Genomic DNA, 16,381 nt, shown 5'->3' on the forward strand with positions numbered 1-16,381 from the left:
CGGCCCGTTGACAGTTGAACACCATGGATGTTTGACAGGCGTGACAATCAATCAGGAACACGTTTTCTTGTCCTGTTCGTTGCGAGGGCAATGGTGACTCCAGTGGTATGACAACGACTCGGCGAAAAGGGGGAATAAGCCGGGAGGATGGGAAGTGGTATGCACCAAAGAAAATGAGCTCGTCTCGTTGCGGTCGTTGGATGTGTTTTCGGGCCTCTTCTGTCGTCCCTTCAGTCCTTCTGCGTGTTGGCTGCTGGTTCGCGAAATAAAAAATGCCTGCCGTTGTTTTCCCAGATACGGTATGGAGCCGATCCTTTCAAATTTGTTTCCCAATCCCAAATATTCCCTCTTCAATTTCAAAATCCGGAACCAGGCAGAAAAGCAGCCAAACCCGACCAACAGCAAAATTTGAGCGTGACCTCTTCTTCGAACGGAGGGCTGTGTGGGACAATTTTTAGTGGTGAGGAGCAGTCAGGGATCGCAGTCGTCGCATTTCTCGTCGTGTTTGACTTGTTTCGTCTTGATCTCGTTCGGCCCGCAAGTCCGGCCTGGCGTCCTCGATTTAGCACATGGTGCAATTCCATCGTCCATGTAATGACCACATCCGTATACGTGAATTACTCGTGTACACATCTTCGCGATTGAAGTGTTCGCAGCAAATGCGCTGCGGGACGTCCTTGAGGCGGGGCTTTTTTACCGGACGGGAGCAATGAAAGAGATGGGAGCCCCAAGTAGAGGTACAGCCAATTGGTACCGGAGTTGGGATTCTGCAATTGGTCTTTGTTGGGCGTCGAAATCCCGGTGAGGGTCGGCGGGGATCGTCACAATTGAACTGGTAGCGGGGTAGATTGCCTCAGCAATTGAATTGTTTTCGAAGAATAGGCGTAGGAGAACCGAAAGATGTCGGTTTCGTGGATCGGATGCGTGGGAGGGCTTTCCGGAATGACGAGGCAAGGAATCGAAACCACAACAGATCAACGAGGTCGGCCCGCGACTCTTTTATCCTCTTTTCAAGCTCCTGGCAAGACTCAGAGCAAGTGAGGTCGTGACAGGTGAAGAAGATGTGAGGTGTCAGAGAGGCACCATTCACCGGGCCTCTAAGGATACTAATAAAGTGGGTAATAGATGCGGCTTTCCCCTCGGCCCTGACAAGTATCGAGGTAATCGAGGCAAGGTACGGCGTTAGGTGGGAATATGGTGCTGACCGGCGGAGCGGATGCAACCCCGTAGGTGATATGAAGCAAAGAAAGGGATCTCAAAGGCACATCACACATGAGAGACAAGTATCTCTTCTGCTTCGTCTTCTGATGCTGCTTCAGATGTAGGTATGTCCAAGGCCGGGAGTAGACATGCAATAGTAGTAGATGTCGGGGAGGAATGGGGAGCAGCAAAAGCAAGCGGGAAAAAAAACCAACAGCGTTCCAAACAGCAGTCCGTGGGATTATAAGTCCAGGTCATTGACGGAAATGACAGAACGGGAACAGGCCACAGGTTCCAAAGACCCAGGAGTTAGATTGTTATTGCCTCCCGTTTGCAACATTGAGTGCGACGGGCCAGGCATGTCTAATTCGTCTGGAGGTCCTGGATTCGCAAAAGACGTGGAAGGGTACGGACAGCCGTTTTGGCGCGTCCACACGCGGGAAGGCCAGCAACCATGGAGACCACTCAGACCAGACACCAGAAAACCAGACATGGAGACTGGAGAGGCAAGGAACGTGGAAAGTCCTTGTACAATATTACATACGGGCCAAAAAGTTACTCTTGCCATTCGACCCAGGAGTGATCAATCAGTCTCCGGTAGCAGGCTAGGGCCCCTTCCATCACCTATTCGGGCGCGATGCCGGGGACATGGGGACCACGCCAGGGTCATACCGATGCCATCTTCAATAGATGAGTAGCCAGCTTCCCTGTGATGAAGATGGCGCGGAAGACCAATGGTGATGCCGGGCAACGCTAGCGCCACAGAGGGATACATCTGGGCTCTGGACTGGCCCTCCCTGCGGCAAAAAACCTCAGACACGGCCAATAATTCCTTGCCTTGAGCGTCTTTTCCTTGATCAACCAACCCCCGTAAACGTTCGTTTCCACTAGAGAAGCTTACCCTGGTTTCTAATAGGTAGGTACCTACTAGGACTCCGTACACCTTGTAACTTGTTCCTTTAGAGGGTGCGTGGCCTGCTGGGGTATTGGACCCTTCATCCTTCGACTGGATGTAGGACACACATAACCTCTGTGTCCAGTATCGAAAGCCAACGGTGACCAGACCATCCTCTGCTAATCTACTTTACATGGAAGGGGAGGCTGTATTTCTAGAAAATTATGGAGAAGCCCTGCCCCTTCGGCAGCTATCGTGCTGACTTACACAGCACACACATACAGAGGTCAGATCTCCGCAAGTAATACGGATACTTCCATGGCCGACCATTGTTACGACTTGGGATCTGGGAACTTGGAGGCAGATAGACCGTCCAGGATCCAGACGGAGTTACAGAGCTTTGACTTTGGGTCTCGAGCCGGCTCTTCTAATTGCTCTCACTCTCGCTTTGCCTCCCAATATCCGCCGCCGTCCAATGGCCATGGTGAGTTGCGGACGACGACCAGAAGCACACAGGTCAGCAGCCGTGACGGACACGAAAAGGGCCGTTCAACTGCAGCATCTAAACGGCGCCAAATTCCGCGGCATGTCGGAACCGAGCCGTCTGTGCCCCAATTCTCCGCAATTGGATGGTTGCAGGAATAGCATGATGCAGCGATGCTTGTCTGCATCGTTGAGAAGGGGATGAGGTACGTACCATTTCCCCCCCCACGCGCCGTGCAGTAGTTGATGCATCCCCAGGAGAAGGGTTTGCCGCGTAGGCGTAATATTACTGACTTTCGGTTTGTAAAATGAAAGTTTGACAGAAGTAAGCCTGTACCACCGAACGTCTCATGTTCCAGAAATTTGCCGTTCCTGCGATAACCTCATGCTTCTGGAACGTCCAAGGTTTATGCCCAGATCTCTCATTCCGCAGACGGCGACCACAGACATCCAAGGAAATGCGGACACATGCGAACTCCTACCCTCGGAATCTTTGGGTTCGGAGAGCTGATAGGCGGTTGTGACCAGACACAGTCCATGTTTCCGTTCCAACGTGCGCTGCTGGGGACTCAACATCAAACCACACCTCAATCAGGGCATGACGGCCTGGGACGGCAACGAAACTGCGATTGGGAGGCTGGAGAGGGATTGGGAACCGACGTCTCCATTTTGATGGACCTGGATGCTGCTACATTCCCGTTGCTCGTCCCGTGCGCTGGCTCAACAGTCAAAGATATCGGCAATTGCTGGTCGGAGGTCCGTTTCCTGGAGGATTCATGGCGGATCGACGACGGACATGAACGTTGGTTGACACGCATATTGCGTTTGAGTCGAACCGATCGGGTGATCGCGCCCTTCGTTTGGAGCAATCGCTCAATTCTCGAACGGCTACGTTGGGGAGGCTTCCCTGTTGCCCATTGTCGATTGTCTGTATGTACGACGCTCGGTAACATCTCGAATCCTTGAGCAGCCCGGAAAATAAGGGTCAAACAAGGTCAAGAGCACCGCGAACTGTTCCTGAATCCAGACCTAAATGAGTAGAAACTCGCCAATCATCCTGTTGTGCGACCCGAATTGCAACGGCCCAAACAACCAATTATGGGTCTGATTCAGGTTAAACATCATATCCGTCGGCCACATGGCACCCTAGCCGCCATGTCGTGTCCGTGGTTGCGCACAGCGGCATTCTCAACACTTAGCAGCCCTTCCCGCTCGCTCCCCAACCGGACTTGGGTATTGTGTTGATAAAAAAAGTATGGGCACCAATTCCGTGAAGTAAAAAATCACGGGACTCGCGAATCCAGTCTCACCTAGTCGACGAAGGGGCGCAAGAGTTATTGACGGCAACGGGAAAAGGGTTGAATGCGTTTGGATGCCATGATGCGATGAAAACTGCGTCATCCAAGTTCCAACCGTCGCCCACGCTACGAACAGTGGAAATATGTAACAGAATTCTTGCAAAATATCCTGATCGTGAGCGAATCCGCGCTTGTCTGAACCATCCCCGCTGCGGCAGGGATTTTTGGTCCGGGGCCAGCGGCAAATCGCCTTGGTGTACGGCGGCGTTTTCTCATTCTGGTCAAGCCTCAGCGTAGTGCTGCGGGGAAGAGGGAGCCGGATGCGTGAATTGAAGGAGCACAGATGCCCAGGCTGGGAGTCGGATAAGGGACGAGTAGCGGGACAGGGAAGAGGAAGGTACCTGAGAGGCACAGTCGCGTGTCTGCAGGTGACAGGTCACAGGTGTCGCTTGTTTTCGACGCTGTCACTAGCCGCAGAGGACCGGTCATATCGTTCTCGGCGACTTCATGGTTCAACGGACATTTGTTGATACACAGTATTGAACCAGGAGACGTATCCCAGTACGATATCCACGGGGCTCGGACCTTTGAAAACTCAGTTGTATCAGTATCAAATTACGATTGTTGAATATGGTCGGCAGATTCCGGAGTTTGCCCTGGTTGGTTAATGACTTAGAGTTGCCGCACATCTGCACGGTCGATGACGATTCAAATTGAATGTTGACGCTTGCCGCTTGGGCCTTGGACCAGGAATTCGGCATGGCAGCCAAATTGGCCCCATACATATTAGACCATCATGGTACTTGAATGCAATATGCCGACTGCCGAATTGTGACAACAAGGAAACGTTAGGGAGGGGAACTGAGACAGCGTTAATAATAACCGAGATTTTAGAGTCTTGTAGACTCGTAGAGAGGATATTCTAGCTCTTCACGACGGGCCGAGGTCAGATCCCAATGCCATGTAACATACGCGGCTGATTAGACCAATTGCTTCGAAGTCGACATTTGAAAGGGTGGATATTGCGAGTTCCAGGAAATAGTATGTGTAAGGAGTTAATTAGGCGCTTGGTCCAGATAGATGGTCCTTGTTACGGAGTTCAGAGCGCTTGTTTGAAGATGCTGACATTGATATCTTGCGCGGACTAGGATCACTGATTGCGCTGAAGGTTGTGTCCTTTGAGGCTTTGACCTTTCATGTGGAGCCGAGATCCACATCCTTAAAACGACGATGCGAATTGAACCGGTCGAGATTTAGATGTCCGTGTCATTAGACTTTGCAAGGCTCGAAATTGCGATGCCTATAGTATAGAATCTGCGATTTGTGTGTTTGGCTGGGGTGGTGGTGGTGCAGATCAGCAGATGGTTTTAATAGTGGTTTTCAAGCTCTCGAACGACATCAGCCGAAACGTCAACTGAGGTTCTGCAGACTGTAGGGTTCGACATCTGATCTCGGACCGCGCCGAATTCCCGTTGGAAAACATTATCTTCTTTAAATTGAAATTGTATTGGGTAGAGATTTCTAGTTTTCAACATCTTGCTCGTTTTCAGCTTGATATGCGGCTTACTGGGCGGCCATCAGCACTTGGCGTTAAGGCAAAGCACCACTCAGCTTATCGTCAACCTTCCGTTAAGTTTGTCGATCATATGCAGTACATATCTCCAACCGATATCTCCAGATGTCCAGATCTCGTCAGACTGTAGAAGCCCAGCAAGCAAGTTCTTCTGTTATTCCCGTATCGCGGCGAGTCAGCTCTTAAAATATGACACCCCAGAGTCCCTTTCCCCGGGCCTTTCCGTCCATCCGTCAACCTCAATTTCCTTTGATTCGCGAGAAGTTTTCCTTAAGGCTGCGTGATAATGTACAGTTATCGTCAGAAATTATCGTCATTCTCTCCAGCCATGGCAATCGTCGCGATCCAGCCTCGATCGACGAAGAAGACTCGGGACCCGGTTAATATCGGGCCTAGATCTGTCCCGCTTTGCTTGTCAGATGCTTGTTGAGGGAAACCATTTGCGGCCTAACCCCTAATTTCCAACCATTACAATGGAGGAATCGAGAAATGGACCAGGTCACCAGGCAGATGGCCATCCTCACCACTGGCTCCACGGATCTTAGATTCAGATTTCGTGTCCAAGCGTCCTGGAGAAGCCGTTGCGAGTGGAGTAGGAACAAACCCATCCCACTTCAAGCCGTAACCCCGCAGATCACATCCTGCCAGCCTCCGTCGTCGTCTTCCTATCCCCCTGATAACTTTCACGATCCTTCTAAAGACAAACGCTCCTGATAAGAACTTGCTTTCAAATCACTTTCCATGAATGATATTAATTCAGCTGCTCATATGCCGTCTGGTAATTCCGTCTTCTATGCCGCAACTGGCCGAGATAATGGTGCATTTCGCACGAGCGCCTCCTGTCACGGGCGTCATCACAAAGTTCTCGATTTAGTGCTATCCCTGAGATCTAGATGCACCGGATCAACCTACCTTTCTGGGGTCCCCGCTATGGACTGCCTGACCATTCCGACTTTTCATCGTGAACTCGGGTCGGCACTAATGCTTCATTCTACGATCCGGACGATCATTCGCGTCGGACCCCTCCAACGCGGCCCCGGCAGCGTCCTCGTTCGCTGTATATAGACTGGACGGCATGCTCATTTCGTATCAGTTATCGTCGCATTCCAGCATCTCTCCTGATCTTTTTCACCCCCGCACTTTTCGACAGCCCAGCTCGCTCGACGTGCATGAACTTGCGTCAGATCCCGCTCTTCTAGCGCCGACAAAAGGTTTCAACAAAAGCCACATACACGTCTATAGCCACGGCTTTTGCCCACGTGCATATCAGATTTCGGACGCGTGCAACACATCCCCTACGATTCAGAAAATCCTTGGTTGAGGACTAGCACTGTGATCGACTGCCTAATCAATTAGCCTCATTCGATAAGAACTTCCCGCCCTCAAGATCTATATAAACAGTCATCCCACCGAACTTCATCACTCCTAGAAGCACCCTCAACTCTCAAGCCAGACTCCCCTCGACTCCCAACTGTCTAACCCTTCTCTTAATCCACTACCACCACTCATCTTCAACCATGGACGCCGCCATCATGTCTGAAATCACCGGCACCGACTGCCACATCGAGCCCTTCGCCTCCTCCGCCGCTCACACCACCCCCCTTCGCAAAGCCTCCATCTCCTCCTCCCTCCCCTCCCCCAGCATGGAAGCCCCCCCCACCACCTTCCTCTGCCTGGTGCCCGTCCACTCCGACTCTTTCCCCTCCTCGCACCTTCGCTCTTCATCCCTCCCCTCCCCTCCCGCACTCCCATCCGTCCCCGAGCAACCGATCATGCTCGTTGACCAGCAGCGCCGCACGAGCGACTCGTCCACCACGAGCACGGGATCCGCGCTGCGGTTTTTGAAGTTGGGGCCGGTGCATTTCGGGGGGGAGCCAGGCGTGGGGGACTATGCTGATATGGATTGAGTGATCATCGGGGGGCGGGGCGGGGACGCGCGGGAGCATGAAAGCGGGGACGACGTATCGTTCTGGTGGAGGGAGATCAAATTGGCTGGATAATCCCCCGGTGTCGTGGAGACATTTGAGTGCGGATGGCGGCTTGTTTCTTTTTCCCTCGATTCTTAATCCGTTTGATTTCTAATGATCATTATGCGTGCCCGATACTTCTCCTGCATTTGTCTTGGGAGAAGGGGCTTATCAGTTATCATCTGTCAGACTGTGGCCCGCAGAAAAATAGGAAGGATTCTGATAGTAAGAAGGGAGAGGCTGAGAGCGGATCGAATACACGAGAGTATTATGCTTTTTCCGATCTGCAATATTACTCCTATCTTATCATTTCAACGCATTTGGTCGTGTTTTTGTTAGATGTACGCATGTGCAACGATGGCGCCCCAACCCCACCAGTTCGTGATGACGTCTGGTTCCCCCATTGGGCCTCACCGATTCCAATACGGGGTGGTACGTACCTGTTCATCCTGCACCATCCTGCACCATCCTGCAGACCCGCACCAGAACTCCTTCCGCACCCCCGAGTCCAAACACGTATACAATACTCGCATGGCGCTTGATCATCCGAAACATTACTGACGAGTGACGACCTCTTCCGCTGTAGCATATCACCGTATCACCATCTCGAATGCAAGTACATCATCGTTTCTGCCTGGCTTCCCCGACGCACCTGGTTAAGTCTAGCCTCAAAGGAACTAGGATACTTGGTCAGGAAGCGGCTTGACGAAGCGGTTCGTAGTTAGACATGCAGTTCGCTCCATGTCCAGTGTCCACCGTATTGATACGCACGATGCCATGTGGCCAGCAGGGACCAGCCCAATCGCCTGAAGGCTGAAAACGCCAGGTTATTTGCGCTTTCGATTCCGGAACTCCTGTCCTGGCTCCGCATAGTAAACTTTTAGCTTCAAAGTGCGCTCTCTCTCCAGGTTTGGCCTTCAAGGTTTGGAGACACGGCTCGACTTCCCGCATAGCACGGTCCAACATTCTATTCAGCTCCAAATGTTTCATATCACGTCAGAGTTCCAGGTTCCTCGAGCGTAGACAAGGAGCTATCTCTGTCCTCCATGCGATTGCGCTTGCTATTCCAACGTGAGCATATGTCATGATCGAAGATTGAAGGATGAACGTGGCGCCGATGCACGAGCTCCTACTTGATCCTGCAAGCCCATTCCCTACGGCAAGAATCCTCGAGAAGTTGAGATCATACCGTTCAGTGATCTGATGCGCCCAGCCCTGCAGGTCCCAGGCTCCGAGCCGCAATGAGGCGTAAAGCCAGAAACTTTATTCTGTAGTTATATCAAATTCCTTGCAGGGAATTATTGCTCTACTGAGTGTCGGGTGCTCAGAGCCGCGTTAATCAGACCATCCACCTGGTTTCCTGCAGTCGATTGGACATAGTACCGTTGGTAGGTAGGCATTTCCACCGCACCAGATAGACTTTCTGGAAGTCGTCGAAGTGCCGTGAGTCCTCACGTTTCTTTCAACGAGGCTCTGAAACATCTTCTCTCAGCTCCTAAGCTCCATCCTTGTTGGAGAGCTCCAAGCTTGGTAAATTTCTCGCGGCCGATCAGCATGGGATGAATGTGGGGTGAACTTTGGGTAAGGATGAAGCTTGAGGATCAGGGAATGAGGGTCCAGTTGCAGACAGGGATCGCAGTCGAGATGGCACATAATTACTTGGGGATCCGGGAGTCATCCTCAAGCGACATTGATCTGCAGAACTAAATCTCCATACATGTATTGGGAGTAAGCTATCAAATCATCCTATGGTCATAGTTGAAGAGCTGGGTGTCCTGTAGCCAGAACCAGTCTGCACTGATCAGATGGCACATGTATTTGAGGTTAGAATGGAACCAGTCTTCTCGAACAATGGAGGGTAGGTGGTGGGTGCAATAATCATCTACACGGAATTATACACACCCTCACCTCCCCCCGAAATCCCTCTCCGCAATCGCCGCCTTCATCATATCATTCCCACTCACCATCCCCGTCGTACAAATCACCAAATTCCTCCTCCGCCCCTCATCCACCAACCGCTTCCCCACGAACCGCAACGCCGCCACCTCCGCCCGACTGATCCCCCCCAAATAGAATACTAGCACCGTCTTCCCCTCCGTCGATCCCGACCCGTTCAAGATCTGCTTCGCCCGCACCGCCTTCTCCTCCCCCCTCTGAACCTCGTCGAACGTGGCGCCCTTGATCTGCTTCACCGCCTCTTCGAAGGGGCGCCAGCCTTGCGAGAGTGCGGTGGCGCCGGAGGCCGCGGCGTTGGTGGCGCCAGGGTGTTTGTTGGAGAGGGAGGCAAGGTATTGTTTCTGGAGGACGCATTGCACGAGGCGGACGCTAAGTGGAACGGGGCCGCTGTAGACGTACGCGATATCGTCGGGTTTGGCTTCGTTGACCTCGCGCATGTATAGATGGAGTGCTTTTCTGACGTAGGAGTAATTCGTCCCTGAGCCGGATTTGGAGAGTGGCGCGGGAGTGAAAGCACTGCCGGACCGTGTGGACAGGAGACCCATTTTTTCGAGTCGGGAGAGGGTTAGGAGGTGTTGTGGGCCGTAGGCATGGAGGATGGCGCGTTTGAAGGCGTCCAGGTCGCGGGGTCGTAGGCCGTTGCACATGGTGGACTCGAGGCAGAGGAGACGGAGAACGGTGGGGAGGGAGATGGCGCGGGAAATTAGCTCGTCGATGGTGTCGTGCTGGGATGTAGGGTCTAGTTCTTCGGCAACGGTCTGTTGCACCTCGAGAATACGGGTGAAGATCTCAGATTGGGTGAACTTCTGGATCTCTTCGGCAATGTTGGTATGGAGCTTGAGGCTAGTTTGTTCGGATTGGTAGCTCGGGAGCTTAGAGACGAACTCCCGGAGCTCAGCAGTGGTCTTCGACGCTGTGGGTCGATTCTCGTATGTATTTTGCAATCGACGTGCGACTGAGTTGAGTACCTGGGGGACAACTGCGAAGTTGGTGTCCCGAATACTCTTGAAAAGGGATTCAGTGCCGTCAAGGATGATCTTCTTCCGAAGTGGCTGTGATGCTGATCCGGGTCCCGACGATGACCCTTGGGAAGTCGTATTGCTGGCAGTGCCTACAACGGAGGAGTCAACTTCGATTTGATTGGACTCTATCCCAAAACATTCGTCCACCAGTCCCTCATAAGTTAACTGCGTAAGCAGAGCAGATGGAAAATCAACTTCTCGGTCTATAATGATCAAGCTTTCGATCGTGTTGCTGGGAGTTAGTTCGTAGCCGGCGCCAGAGGGACGAAAGTCAGATGACGCTGTGAGTTCCGACCGCATACGCATGAGCAAGTCGGCGAGTCGCTTTGCGTTGTTCCCTTTCCCTGTGATACGAGGGAAGAGCCCATGGTGCTGTTGCAGCAACATCAACGCTTTCGCCGCAGTGAAAATGCACGTCGGATCTTTGCGCTGGAGGATAGTTAGAACATGCCGGAAAACTAAAGGACATGGTGCGTGCAAACCAGGTATAGATCTCGAAAACTATTCTCTAGCTCCAGAGATAGTATATCTTCAGCGACGGGAACAAAGTATAAGGGATACTCCGAGACGTTGACATCGCCAAGTGCGCCCTCCTCTTCGAGAATCTGATCCGAGACTAAGGTCCTCCTCGGGACCCAGAATATAGATATCTCATGTTCGGTCTGACCACTTTGACGTAGCCGCTTGATCTGACCTGAAAATTGTCAGCGATACATTTTAGAAAGCAAGTCCATGGAAGGCAAGGATTTCCACAATGCAACCGCATAAAAACCTTAGCATTGACTACGTGAAGTGGGAAGAAATAGCGAAGACAAAGCTTGACTTACTTGCAATAGCATGGACTTCATTCAAATTATCCGAGCGGGCCAAGAACACGATATTCTTCTGCGACGAGTCGACATTATCGTTCTCTAAGAAAAACACTTTGTCCACCCCATACTCCTGGAGCGTCGAGAACTTAACGAAGAGCCCCAACGTCCCCGCAAGGCCCTTCTCGATGACGAGGTTCTTCTTGCCTCGAACCTACGCGCTCGATTAGCAACTTCGATGAGGGGAAATGTGGACGAGTCGAGTCACTGACCCCTTCAAGGAGAAGCAGAAGGTCTCTCCGAGCCTTCTCACCTATTTCGGAGGCCTCGAGGACGGTTCGCGCCATGGTTGATCTACGGTGAAGGCTGCTCCCCAGCCAGGGCAACTGATGGCATGTCACCTCATCGCCCGCAGTAGACGGAAGGCTATGATTCCCCAACTGCGATGACTTTCGTTTTAGGATGATCTCTTTTGAAAATCCAATTCTTGTCGAAGGTTGCGTTGCTTGCAAGTTGTTGATCTTGATAGAGCTTGGACGTGTGATTTAACTTGGAGGTTCGCAGTTCATGTGTGGCTAGGGTTTCTGATATGTGGCTGTGTGCTGTGTCCCGATCAGATCACGTTCGGACGAGTTCTAGCTAGCACTTGAATTGAAAATGGCGGAATTGGCTCTAGAGGGTAATATTCAAGTGCTCGATATAAGCACCTAGCTAACGCGAGATAATGCCCACAGTGTCATATGGAAATGCCATGTCATACATAGGGTGGTATTACATTGAGTCAGGGGAGATATATCGGGATCTACTGTAGCTCCGACCGCGATAAATGTAAAATATATATACACAGAATGCTAAAAAACAGGGCTTCATACTCTTTGGAAGTAATGGCACCATCTGGGCAACTTTCTATTCCCAAAGATAGCGAAAACAACCTCAAACCCCAGCCGCCTGCTTCATGAGGAACCGCTTCAACGGCCCAACCTTATCGACGACGCTCAATCCTAGTGACCTCAAGCCAACAATCGGCCCCGATCCAACATTGTATAGCTTATGCAGCTTATCCACGACGCCTAACATGGCGTTGTTCGCCGCATACCTTTCAGCATTGTACCGCTCGAGGGTCATGAGCGCGCCGATATCCTCGCCATGGAGCACCGCATCCTCGATGATCTTCGCGAGAGCTTGCGCATCAATCTGGCCTTGGTTGAGGCCTTGACCTGCGAGGGGATGGGTGACGTGGGCAGCATCGCTGAGAGACGAGTTAGTAGTCAGCCAGGAAAACCAAGATAATAGAGGGAGAAGATGTAAGTGACGAAAGGTACTTACCCCATCAACGCAATCCTCTCCCCCACATACGAATCCGCCTGTCTCATCCTCAATGGGAAACTTGCCACACTCCCCTCCTGCACCCCCACCACCCTCCCCGGCTCCCTCTCCTCCCGTCCCCCGTCCCCTAATCGCCCCCTCCCTCTCTCCCGCAGCCCTTCCCGCCACTCCACCTCCTCCACCAACCCCTCCTCCATCCTCACCAAATACCCCATCTCCGCCACTGACAACCGAAATGCCGCGTTCACCGCCGCCACCAAATCCTCGCCGCTCATCCGCTTCAACCGTTTGGCTAACTCCGGTTTCGTCGACCACACCAGCGTCGCCCTGTTCCCCGGCAGCGGCAGCAGCGCAATCGGCCCGGTCGGTAGGAACCGCTGATATGCGGTCCGCGTCTCTGGCGGATCTGGGGTGTCCGCGAGCTGCAGCGTCGCCACCACCCCATGCGCGCCGTAGTCCCAGCCGCGGGACTCGATGCCAGCGAACGTGCGGACGGGGCTGTTGGCGCCGTCAGCACCGACAAGGAGGCGGGCGGCGAGGGTGGGGCCAGTGTTGAGGGTGAGGTGGGGCCAGGAGGAGAGGTCAAGGGAGGTGGGGTCGGGGGAGGGCGGGGGCCCGAGGGAGATGGAGGCGACTTTGGCGGGTTGAAAGAGGGTGGGGGGGGAGAGGGTGGAGAGGCGGCGGTGGAGAGCGGTGGTGATGTTTGCGTTTTCGAGCATTGTGGCGATGGTGGAGGGGGAGGTGGGTGGGGGATCGGAGAAGGAGATGTGGGCGTCGGAGACGCCGTCCCAGACATCCATGCGGGTATAGGGTTGGATGCGTGACTTGTCGACATGCTCCCACGCGCCAATATCACCCAGAAATCCCACGCTCCGCGGCGTCAACGACACGCAGCGGTTCTCATATCTACTCGGCTCCGGCGTCCATTCCTGCGCCGGTTGTCCTTCCACCAGGGCGATTTTCAAGCGTGCGGTAGCGGGCGACGCTTTCAGTGCGGTGACCAGGCTCAATCCTGCGGGGCCGCCGCCGACGCAGACGACGTCAAAGATCTCTGGAGAGGTGTTATGAAGCGTTGCATAGGTGCGACGACGGGGTGTTCGCTGGGGAGATCGGCGGCTGGAGATGGATGGGAGGGACAGGAGGCGGAGATCGCAGCGGAGGCAGGTGGTGGGGCGGAGGAGAGACATTGGAGATGGAGGACGCGGAGATGCGTAATAGAGGTGTGAACGTCGGATCTTGTCAAATTGGACAAAGCTGGGCGGTTGATGTTGCCGGTGTGAAGTGGTGATGTTCGAAAGTTGGAGGCTGTGGACCCTGAGGCGGATCCCTGCACGGATTCTACGATCAACTGATCGGAAGCTGCTGGCGATGGAAGCAAAGTCATATCAAGATCAACAGGAGCTTCCACTCTGGTGTTGCGAAATAGATGTAATATATGATTAATGTTGGCGCTTCAAATGCTCAATTCCAATGTCGCTGATGGCTTGGACCCCACGCTAAGACAAATATAAGACAAATGCAACGATTCGCGAGAATTAATCCTCCACTCGATATCCATCCCCTTCTCCTATCACTTACCACGGCCCGAGACAGCTAGTGCAATTACGCATCTTCAGGATGCCCACGTCTCTTCTCGCGTCTTCCAAACCATTGTTTTACGCTCTCTCTTCTGCACACACTATAATTCTCCAACCGCTTAGGCCAGAATGCCGAATCCCAACCCAACCGCAGCCACCAACGCAGCCATTCCAACAACCGGTCCCTCCACATACAATCCCGACGCCGCACCAGTTCCACTCACACCGCCGCCGTTATCACCACCGCTCGAACCCGTAGCCGCGGCATCGCCACCGAAGCCGCTGTAGATAATGTTGCCGTCCGCGTCGGTGGCCGTGGGGCCGGCGGTGGAAGACATGGTGGTTGAGATGGTGGAGGAGTTGATGCGGGTGGGGGATTGGGCGCCGCAGAGATTGTTGACTCTGAGTAGGGTTAGCCGATATTAGGAAGGAGGGATAGGGGTAGAAGGGAGGGGAACATACTCGCAGTTGGTCGCGCACGCGCCGTCGCCTATCGCGCACAGGTTCTTGCACTGGTTGTTCGTTTCGGTGCAGATGTAGTAGGGGATGGTGAGGTGGTATTGGGTCATGTTGGGGGTAAGGCCGTTGACGGAACAGACGCAGCTCCAGGCGAGGGATTTCTGTGGCCAGGATATGGCAGGTCAGTTATCAATCTAGAGACGATATGGATATGTGGCGAGCGGGCTGCTTGAACTTACGGAATCGCACGTGTTCGTGATGGTGTCGCCATTGTCTCCTGGGTATTGTAGGCACAGCAGAGGGCACTGTGCTTTCTGTGAAACGCACCAAGCATCTTTATACAGTGTCAGAGCATGGTCATTTCGGTTTAGGATGCGAGATGCGTACCCTTGGTAGCGGTCGGCACGATAGATAGGTCGAGAGCGTCAGTCAGGCCGACGGCCAAGACGTAGAGGGCGAGAGTAGCGAACGACTTCATCGTGGAATTGCGGCACAACGGATTCGTGTAAGTGGTCGACAAGTAAGGAGAAGCCTGGGAATGCGAGTTTAGATTAGAACATCGTCGAATGGAGCCTTGAATGTCGAAGGGGAGGTAGTCTGGTATTCTCCTTCGGTTGGCAGGGAGATGCTAGGAAGGTGAGAGCTGAAGAGCAGTCAACTTACGCTTCTCTTGGTCTCCTTCAATGCTAAACACGATCGATACAGCGAGCGAAAGAACAAGAAATTATTAGAACGTATACAAAAAAGCGAAGTAGAATCACACTGCAAACGATTGACGACTCTCAGCGAAGGTGTGAAGGGAAAGACAGAAGGAGACACGAAGGCCGAAGGACATGGAGATCGTTTAATCTTTCGGCGGCCCCAAACGACGCCAGACGCCCATCACGGGCTCTTTGCGACCTAGGCACAGGGCATCCCTGCGTGCCGGAATACAGAGAAACGCCCACAGATCAGACGATAGACCGGCGACGACACAACGCGACGCTAGTGCTGCAGCCACACTCAACTGAAGCACCCCGGAATCAGCTTGGATTGGGTGGTGAAGATCGGCTGGCGACCGCGCTGTTTTGGATTCTCGAAGACATATAATATCTCCATCCTTGGGACTTGGAATCTCGTTTGCCGGACCCTCCATTTTGCAGCTCTACAATCGGAAGCAAAAGCAGGTGGGAGGGTTGTGCTACCCTCCGCCTCGAGAGCGACGACCCCACTCCGAGCGAGAATCGTCTATCGCGAGGAGAAAAGACCCGGACTAGAAGTCCGCCATTCAGTTCCAAGCGAACGGGATAAGGGCCAGTAGCGCGGGAGCTGAATGGTGGATGGCCCGCCTAATCGTCCTCGGTAGTGGCCGTTTGTTGCTAAATGTGGAGGGTCAAGTAGGGCCTCGGACGTTTGAGCTATTGATTTATCTGCAGTATCTGTACGAATAAGTATTCCCATGCAGAGTTATGACACCATGAGTTATTTTATGATGCCTCTTGCCCTCTGTGGACCATGATGCCGCCTGACTGTTCAAGTTGATGTCGACAACAGGGTTGGAGAGGGATAGCGAGAGATCCAGACTGGCCTAGCGAGTGTCCCGGTCTCTTCTCAACCACTATCAAGAGCTCCATGCCGTAACTCGTAAGTCATAAGTTAACTAGAGTCTTAACGAGAGGCGAACCGAGTACATAAATATCCCAGCATCCATGTCCAGTCGCCACCCAATAACGGATTTGTTTCCGTCCTGGTCATTGCTTGTGATACCTGCATGTGCGGAGCCGAATGCATCGCATCGGAGGGTATTGTCTCGATCGTAGGTGGCAGCGGATCGGGC

At 53.0% G+C, this 16,381-nt stretch overlaps 5 protein-coding genes across 5 annotated transcripts; 2 read left to right on the forward strand and 3 right to left on the reverse strand.

Moving 5' to 3' along the window:
* The first annotated feature begins 2,893 nt into the window (after positions 1-2,893).
* Positions 2,894-3,754, forward strand: P152DRAFT_256037 (uncharacterized protein). Its single transcript, XM_033674740.1, has one exon. It carries the CDS (start codon positions 3,047-3,049, stop codon positions 3,542-3,544), a length of 498 nt encoding a protein of 165 aa, XP_033529758.1. The 5' UTR covers positions 2,894-3,046; the 3' UTR covers positions 3,545-3,754.
* A 3,212-nt stretch (positions 3,755-6,966) lies between these two features.
* On the forward strand, positions 6,967-7,356 carry P152DRAFT_453137 (uncharacterized protein; the record flags this gene model as incomplete). Its single annotated transcript, XM_033678342.1, has 1 exon — positions 6,967-7,356. One exon carries the CDS (start codon positions 6,967-6,969, stop codon positions 7,354-7,356), a length of 390 nt encoding a protein of 129 aa, XP_033529759.1.
* A 1,727-nt stretch (positions 7,357-9,083) lies between these two features.
* On the reverse strand, positions 9,084-11,722 carry P152DRAFT_462863 (vacuolar sorting protein-like protein). The gene is made up of 4 exons (XM_033680429.1): positions 11,476-11,722; positions 11,222-11,417; positions 10,877-11,088; positions 9,084-10,823 (listed from the first exon to the last, which is right to left on the reverse strand). Exons 1-4 carry the CDS (start codon positions 11,548-11,550, stop codon positions 9,321-9,323), a joined length of 1,986 nt encoding a protein of 661 aa, XP_033529760.1. The 5' UTR covers positions 11,551-11,722; the 3' UTR covers positions 9,084-9,320.
* A 148-nt stretch (positions 11,723-11,870) lies between these two features.
* P152DRAFT_256337 (ubiquinone biosynthesis hydrox) lies at positions 11,871-13,970 on the reverse strand. The gene is made up of 3 exons (XM_033674744.1): positions 12,751-13,970; positions 12,530-12,567; positions 11,871-12,452 (listed from the first exon to the last, which is right to left on the reverse strand). The coding sequence occupies exons 1-3, from the start codon at positions 13,714-13,716 to the stop codon at positions 12,137-12,139; spliced, it is 1,320 nt and encodes a 439-aa protein (XP_033529761.1). The 5' UTR covers positions 13,717-13,970; the 3' UTR covers positions 11,871-12,136.
* On the reverse strand, positions 13,930-15,226 carry P152DRAFT_256249 (uncharacterized protein). Its single transcript, XM_033674742.1, has 5 exons — positions 14,953-15,226; positions 14,805-14,899; positions 14,569-14,726; positions 14,108-14,508; positions 13,930-14,025 (listed from the first exon to the last, which is right to left on the reverse strand). Exons 1-4 carry the CDS (start codon positions 15,041-15,043, stop codon positions 14,226-14,228), a joined length of 627 nt encoding a protein of 208 aa, XP_033529762.1. The 5' UTR covers positions 15,044-15,226; the 3' UTR covers positions 13,930-14,025; positions 14,108-14,225.
* Between the last annotated feature and the right edge of the window lie 1,155 nt (positions 15,227-16,381).

This window comes from Eremomyces bilateralis (genome assembly GCF_010015585.1).
Source record: "Eremomyces bilateralis CBS 781.70 unplaced genomic scaffold P152scaffold_42, whole genome shotgun sequence".
NCBI classification, from domain to species: Eukaryota; Fungi; Ascomycota; class Dothideomycetes; order Eremomycetales; family Eremomycetaceae; genus Eremomyces; species Eremomyces bilateralis.

Bases quoted from the DNA above. Each gene is read 5' to 3' on its own strand.
- P152DRAFT_256337 (XM_033674744.1), bottom strand. From the start codon at position 13,716: ATGTCTCTCCTCCGCCCCACCACCTGCCTCCGCTGCGATCTCCGCCTC. The intron at 12,568-12,750 runs GCGGAGATGGGG...AGGATGAGACAG, and splicing joins CGGCATTTCGGTTGTCAGTG to GCGGATTCGTATGTGGGGGA. The intron at 12,453-12,529 runs GTAAGTACCTTT...CTCGTCTCTCAG, and splicing joins GAGAGGATTGCGTTGATGGG to CGATGCTGCCCACGTCACCC.
- P152DRAFT_256249 (XM_033674742.1), bottom strand. From the start codon at position 15,043: ATGAAGTCGTTCGCTACTCTCGCCCTCTACGTCTTGGCCGTCGGCCTG. The intron at 14,900-14,952 runs GTACGCATCTCG...CACTGTATAAAG, and splicing joins CGTGCCGACCGCTACCAAGG to ATGCTTGGTGCGTTTCACAG. The intron at 14,509-14,568 runs GTATGTTCCCCT...AACCCTACTCAG, and splicing joins GCGTGCGCGACCAACTGCGA to AGTCAACAATCTCTGCGGCG.
- P152DRAFT_256037 (XM_033674740.1), top strand. From the start codon at position 3,047: ATGCGAACTCCTACCCTCGGAATCTTTGGGTTCGGAGAGCTGATAGGC.
- P152DRAFT_462863 (XM_033680429.1), bottom strand. From the start codon at position 11,550: ATGGCGCGAACCGTCCTCGAGGCCTCCGAAATAGGTGAGAAGGCTCGG. The intron at 11,089-11,221 runs GTAAGTCAAGCT...GACAATTTTCAG, and splicing joins TGAAGTCCATGCTATTGCAA to GTCAGATCAAGCGGCTACGT. The intron at 10,824-10,876 runs GTTTGCACGCAC...ACTATCCTCCAG, and splicing joins GTTTTCGAGATCTATACCTG to CGCAAAGATCCGACGTGCAT.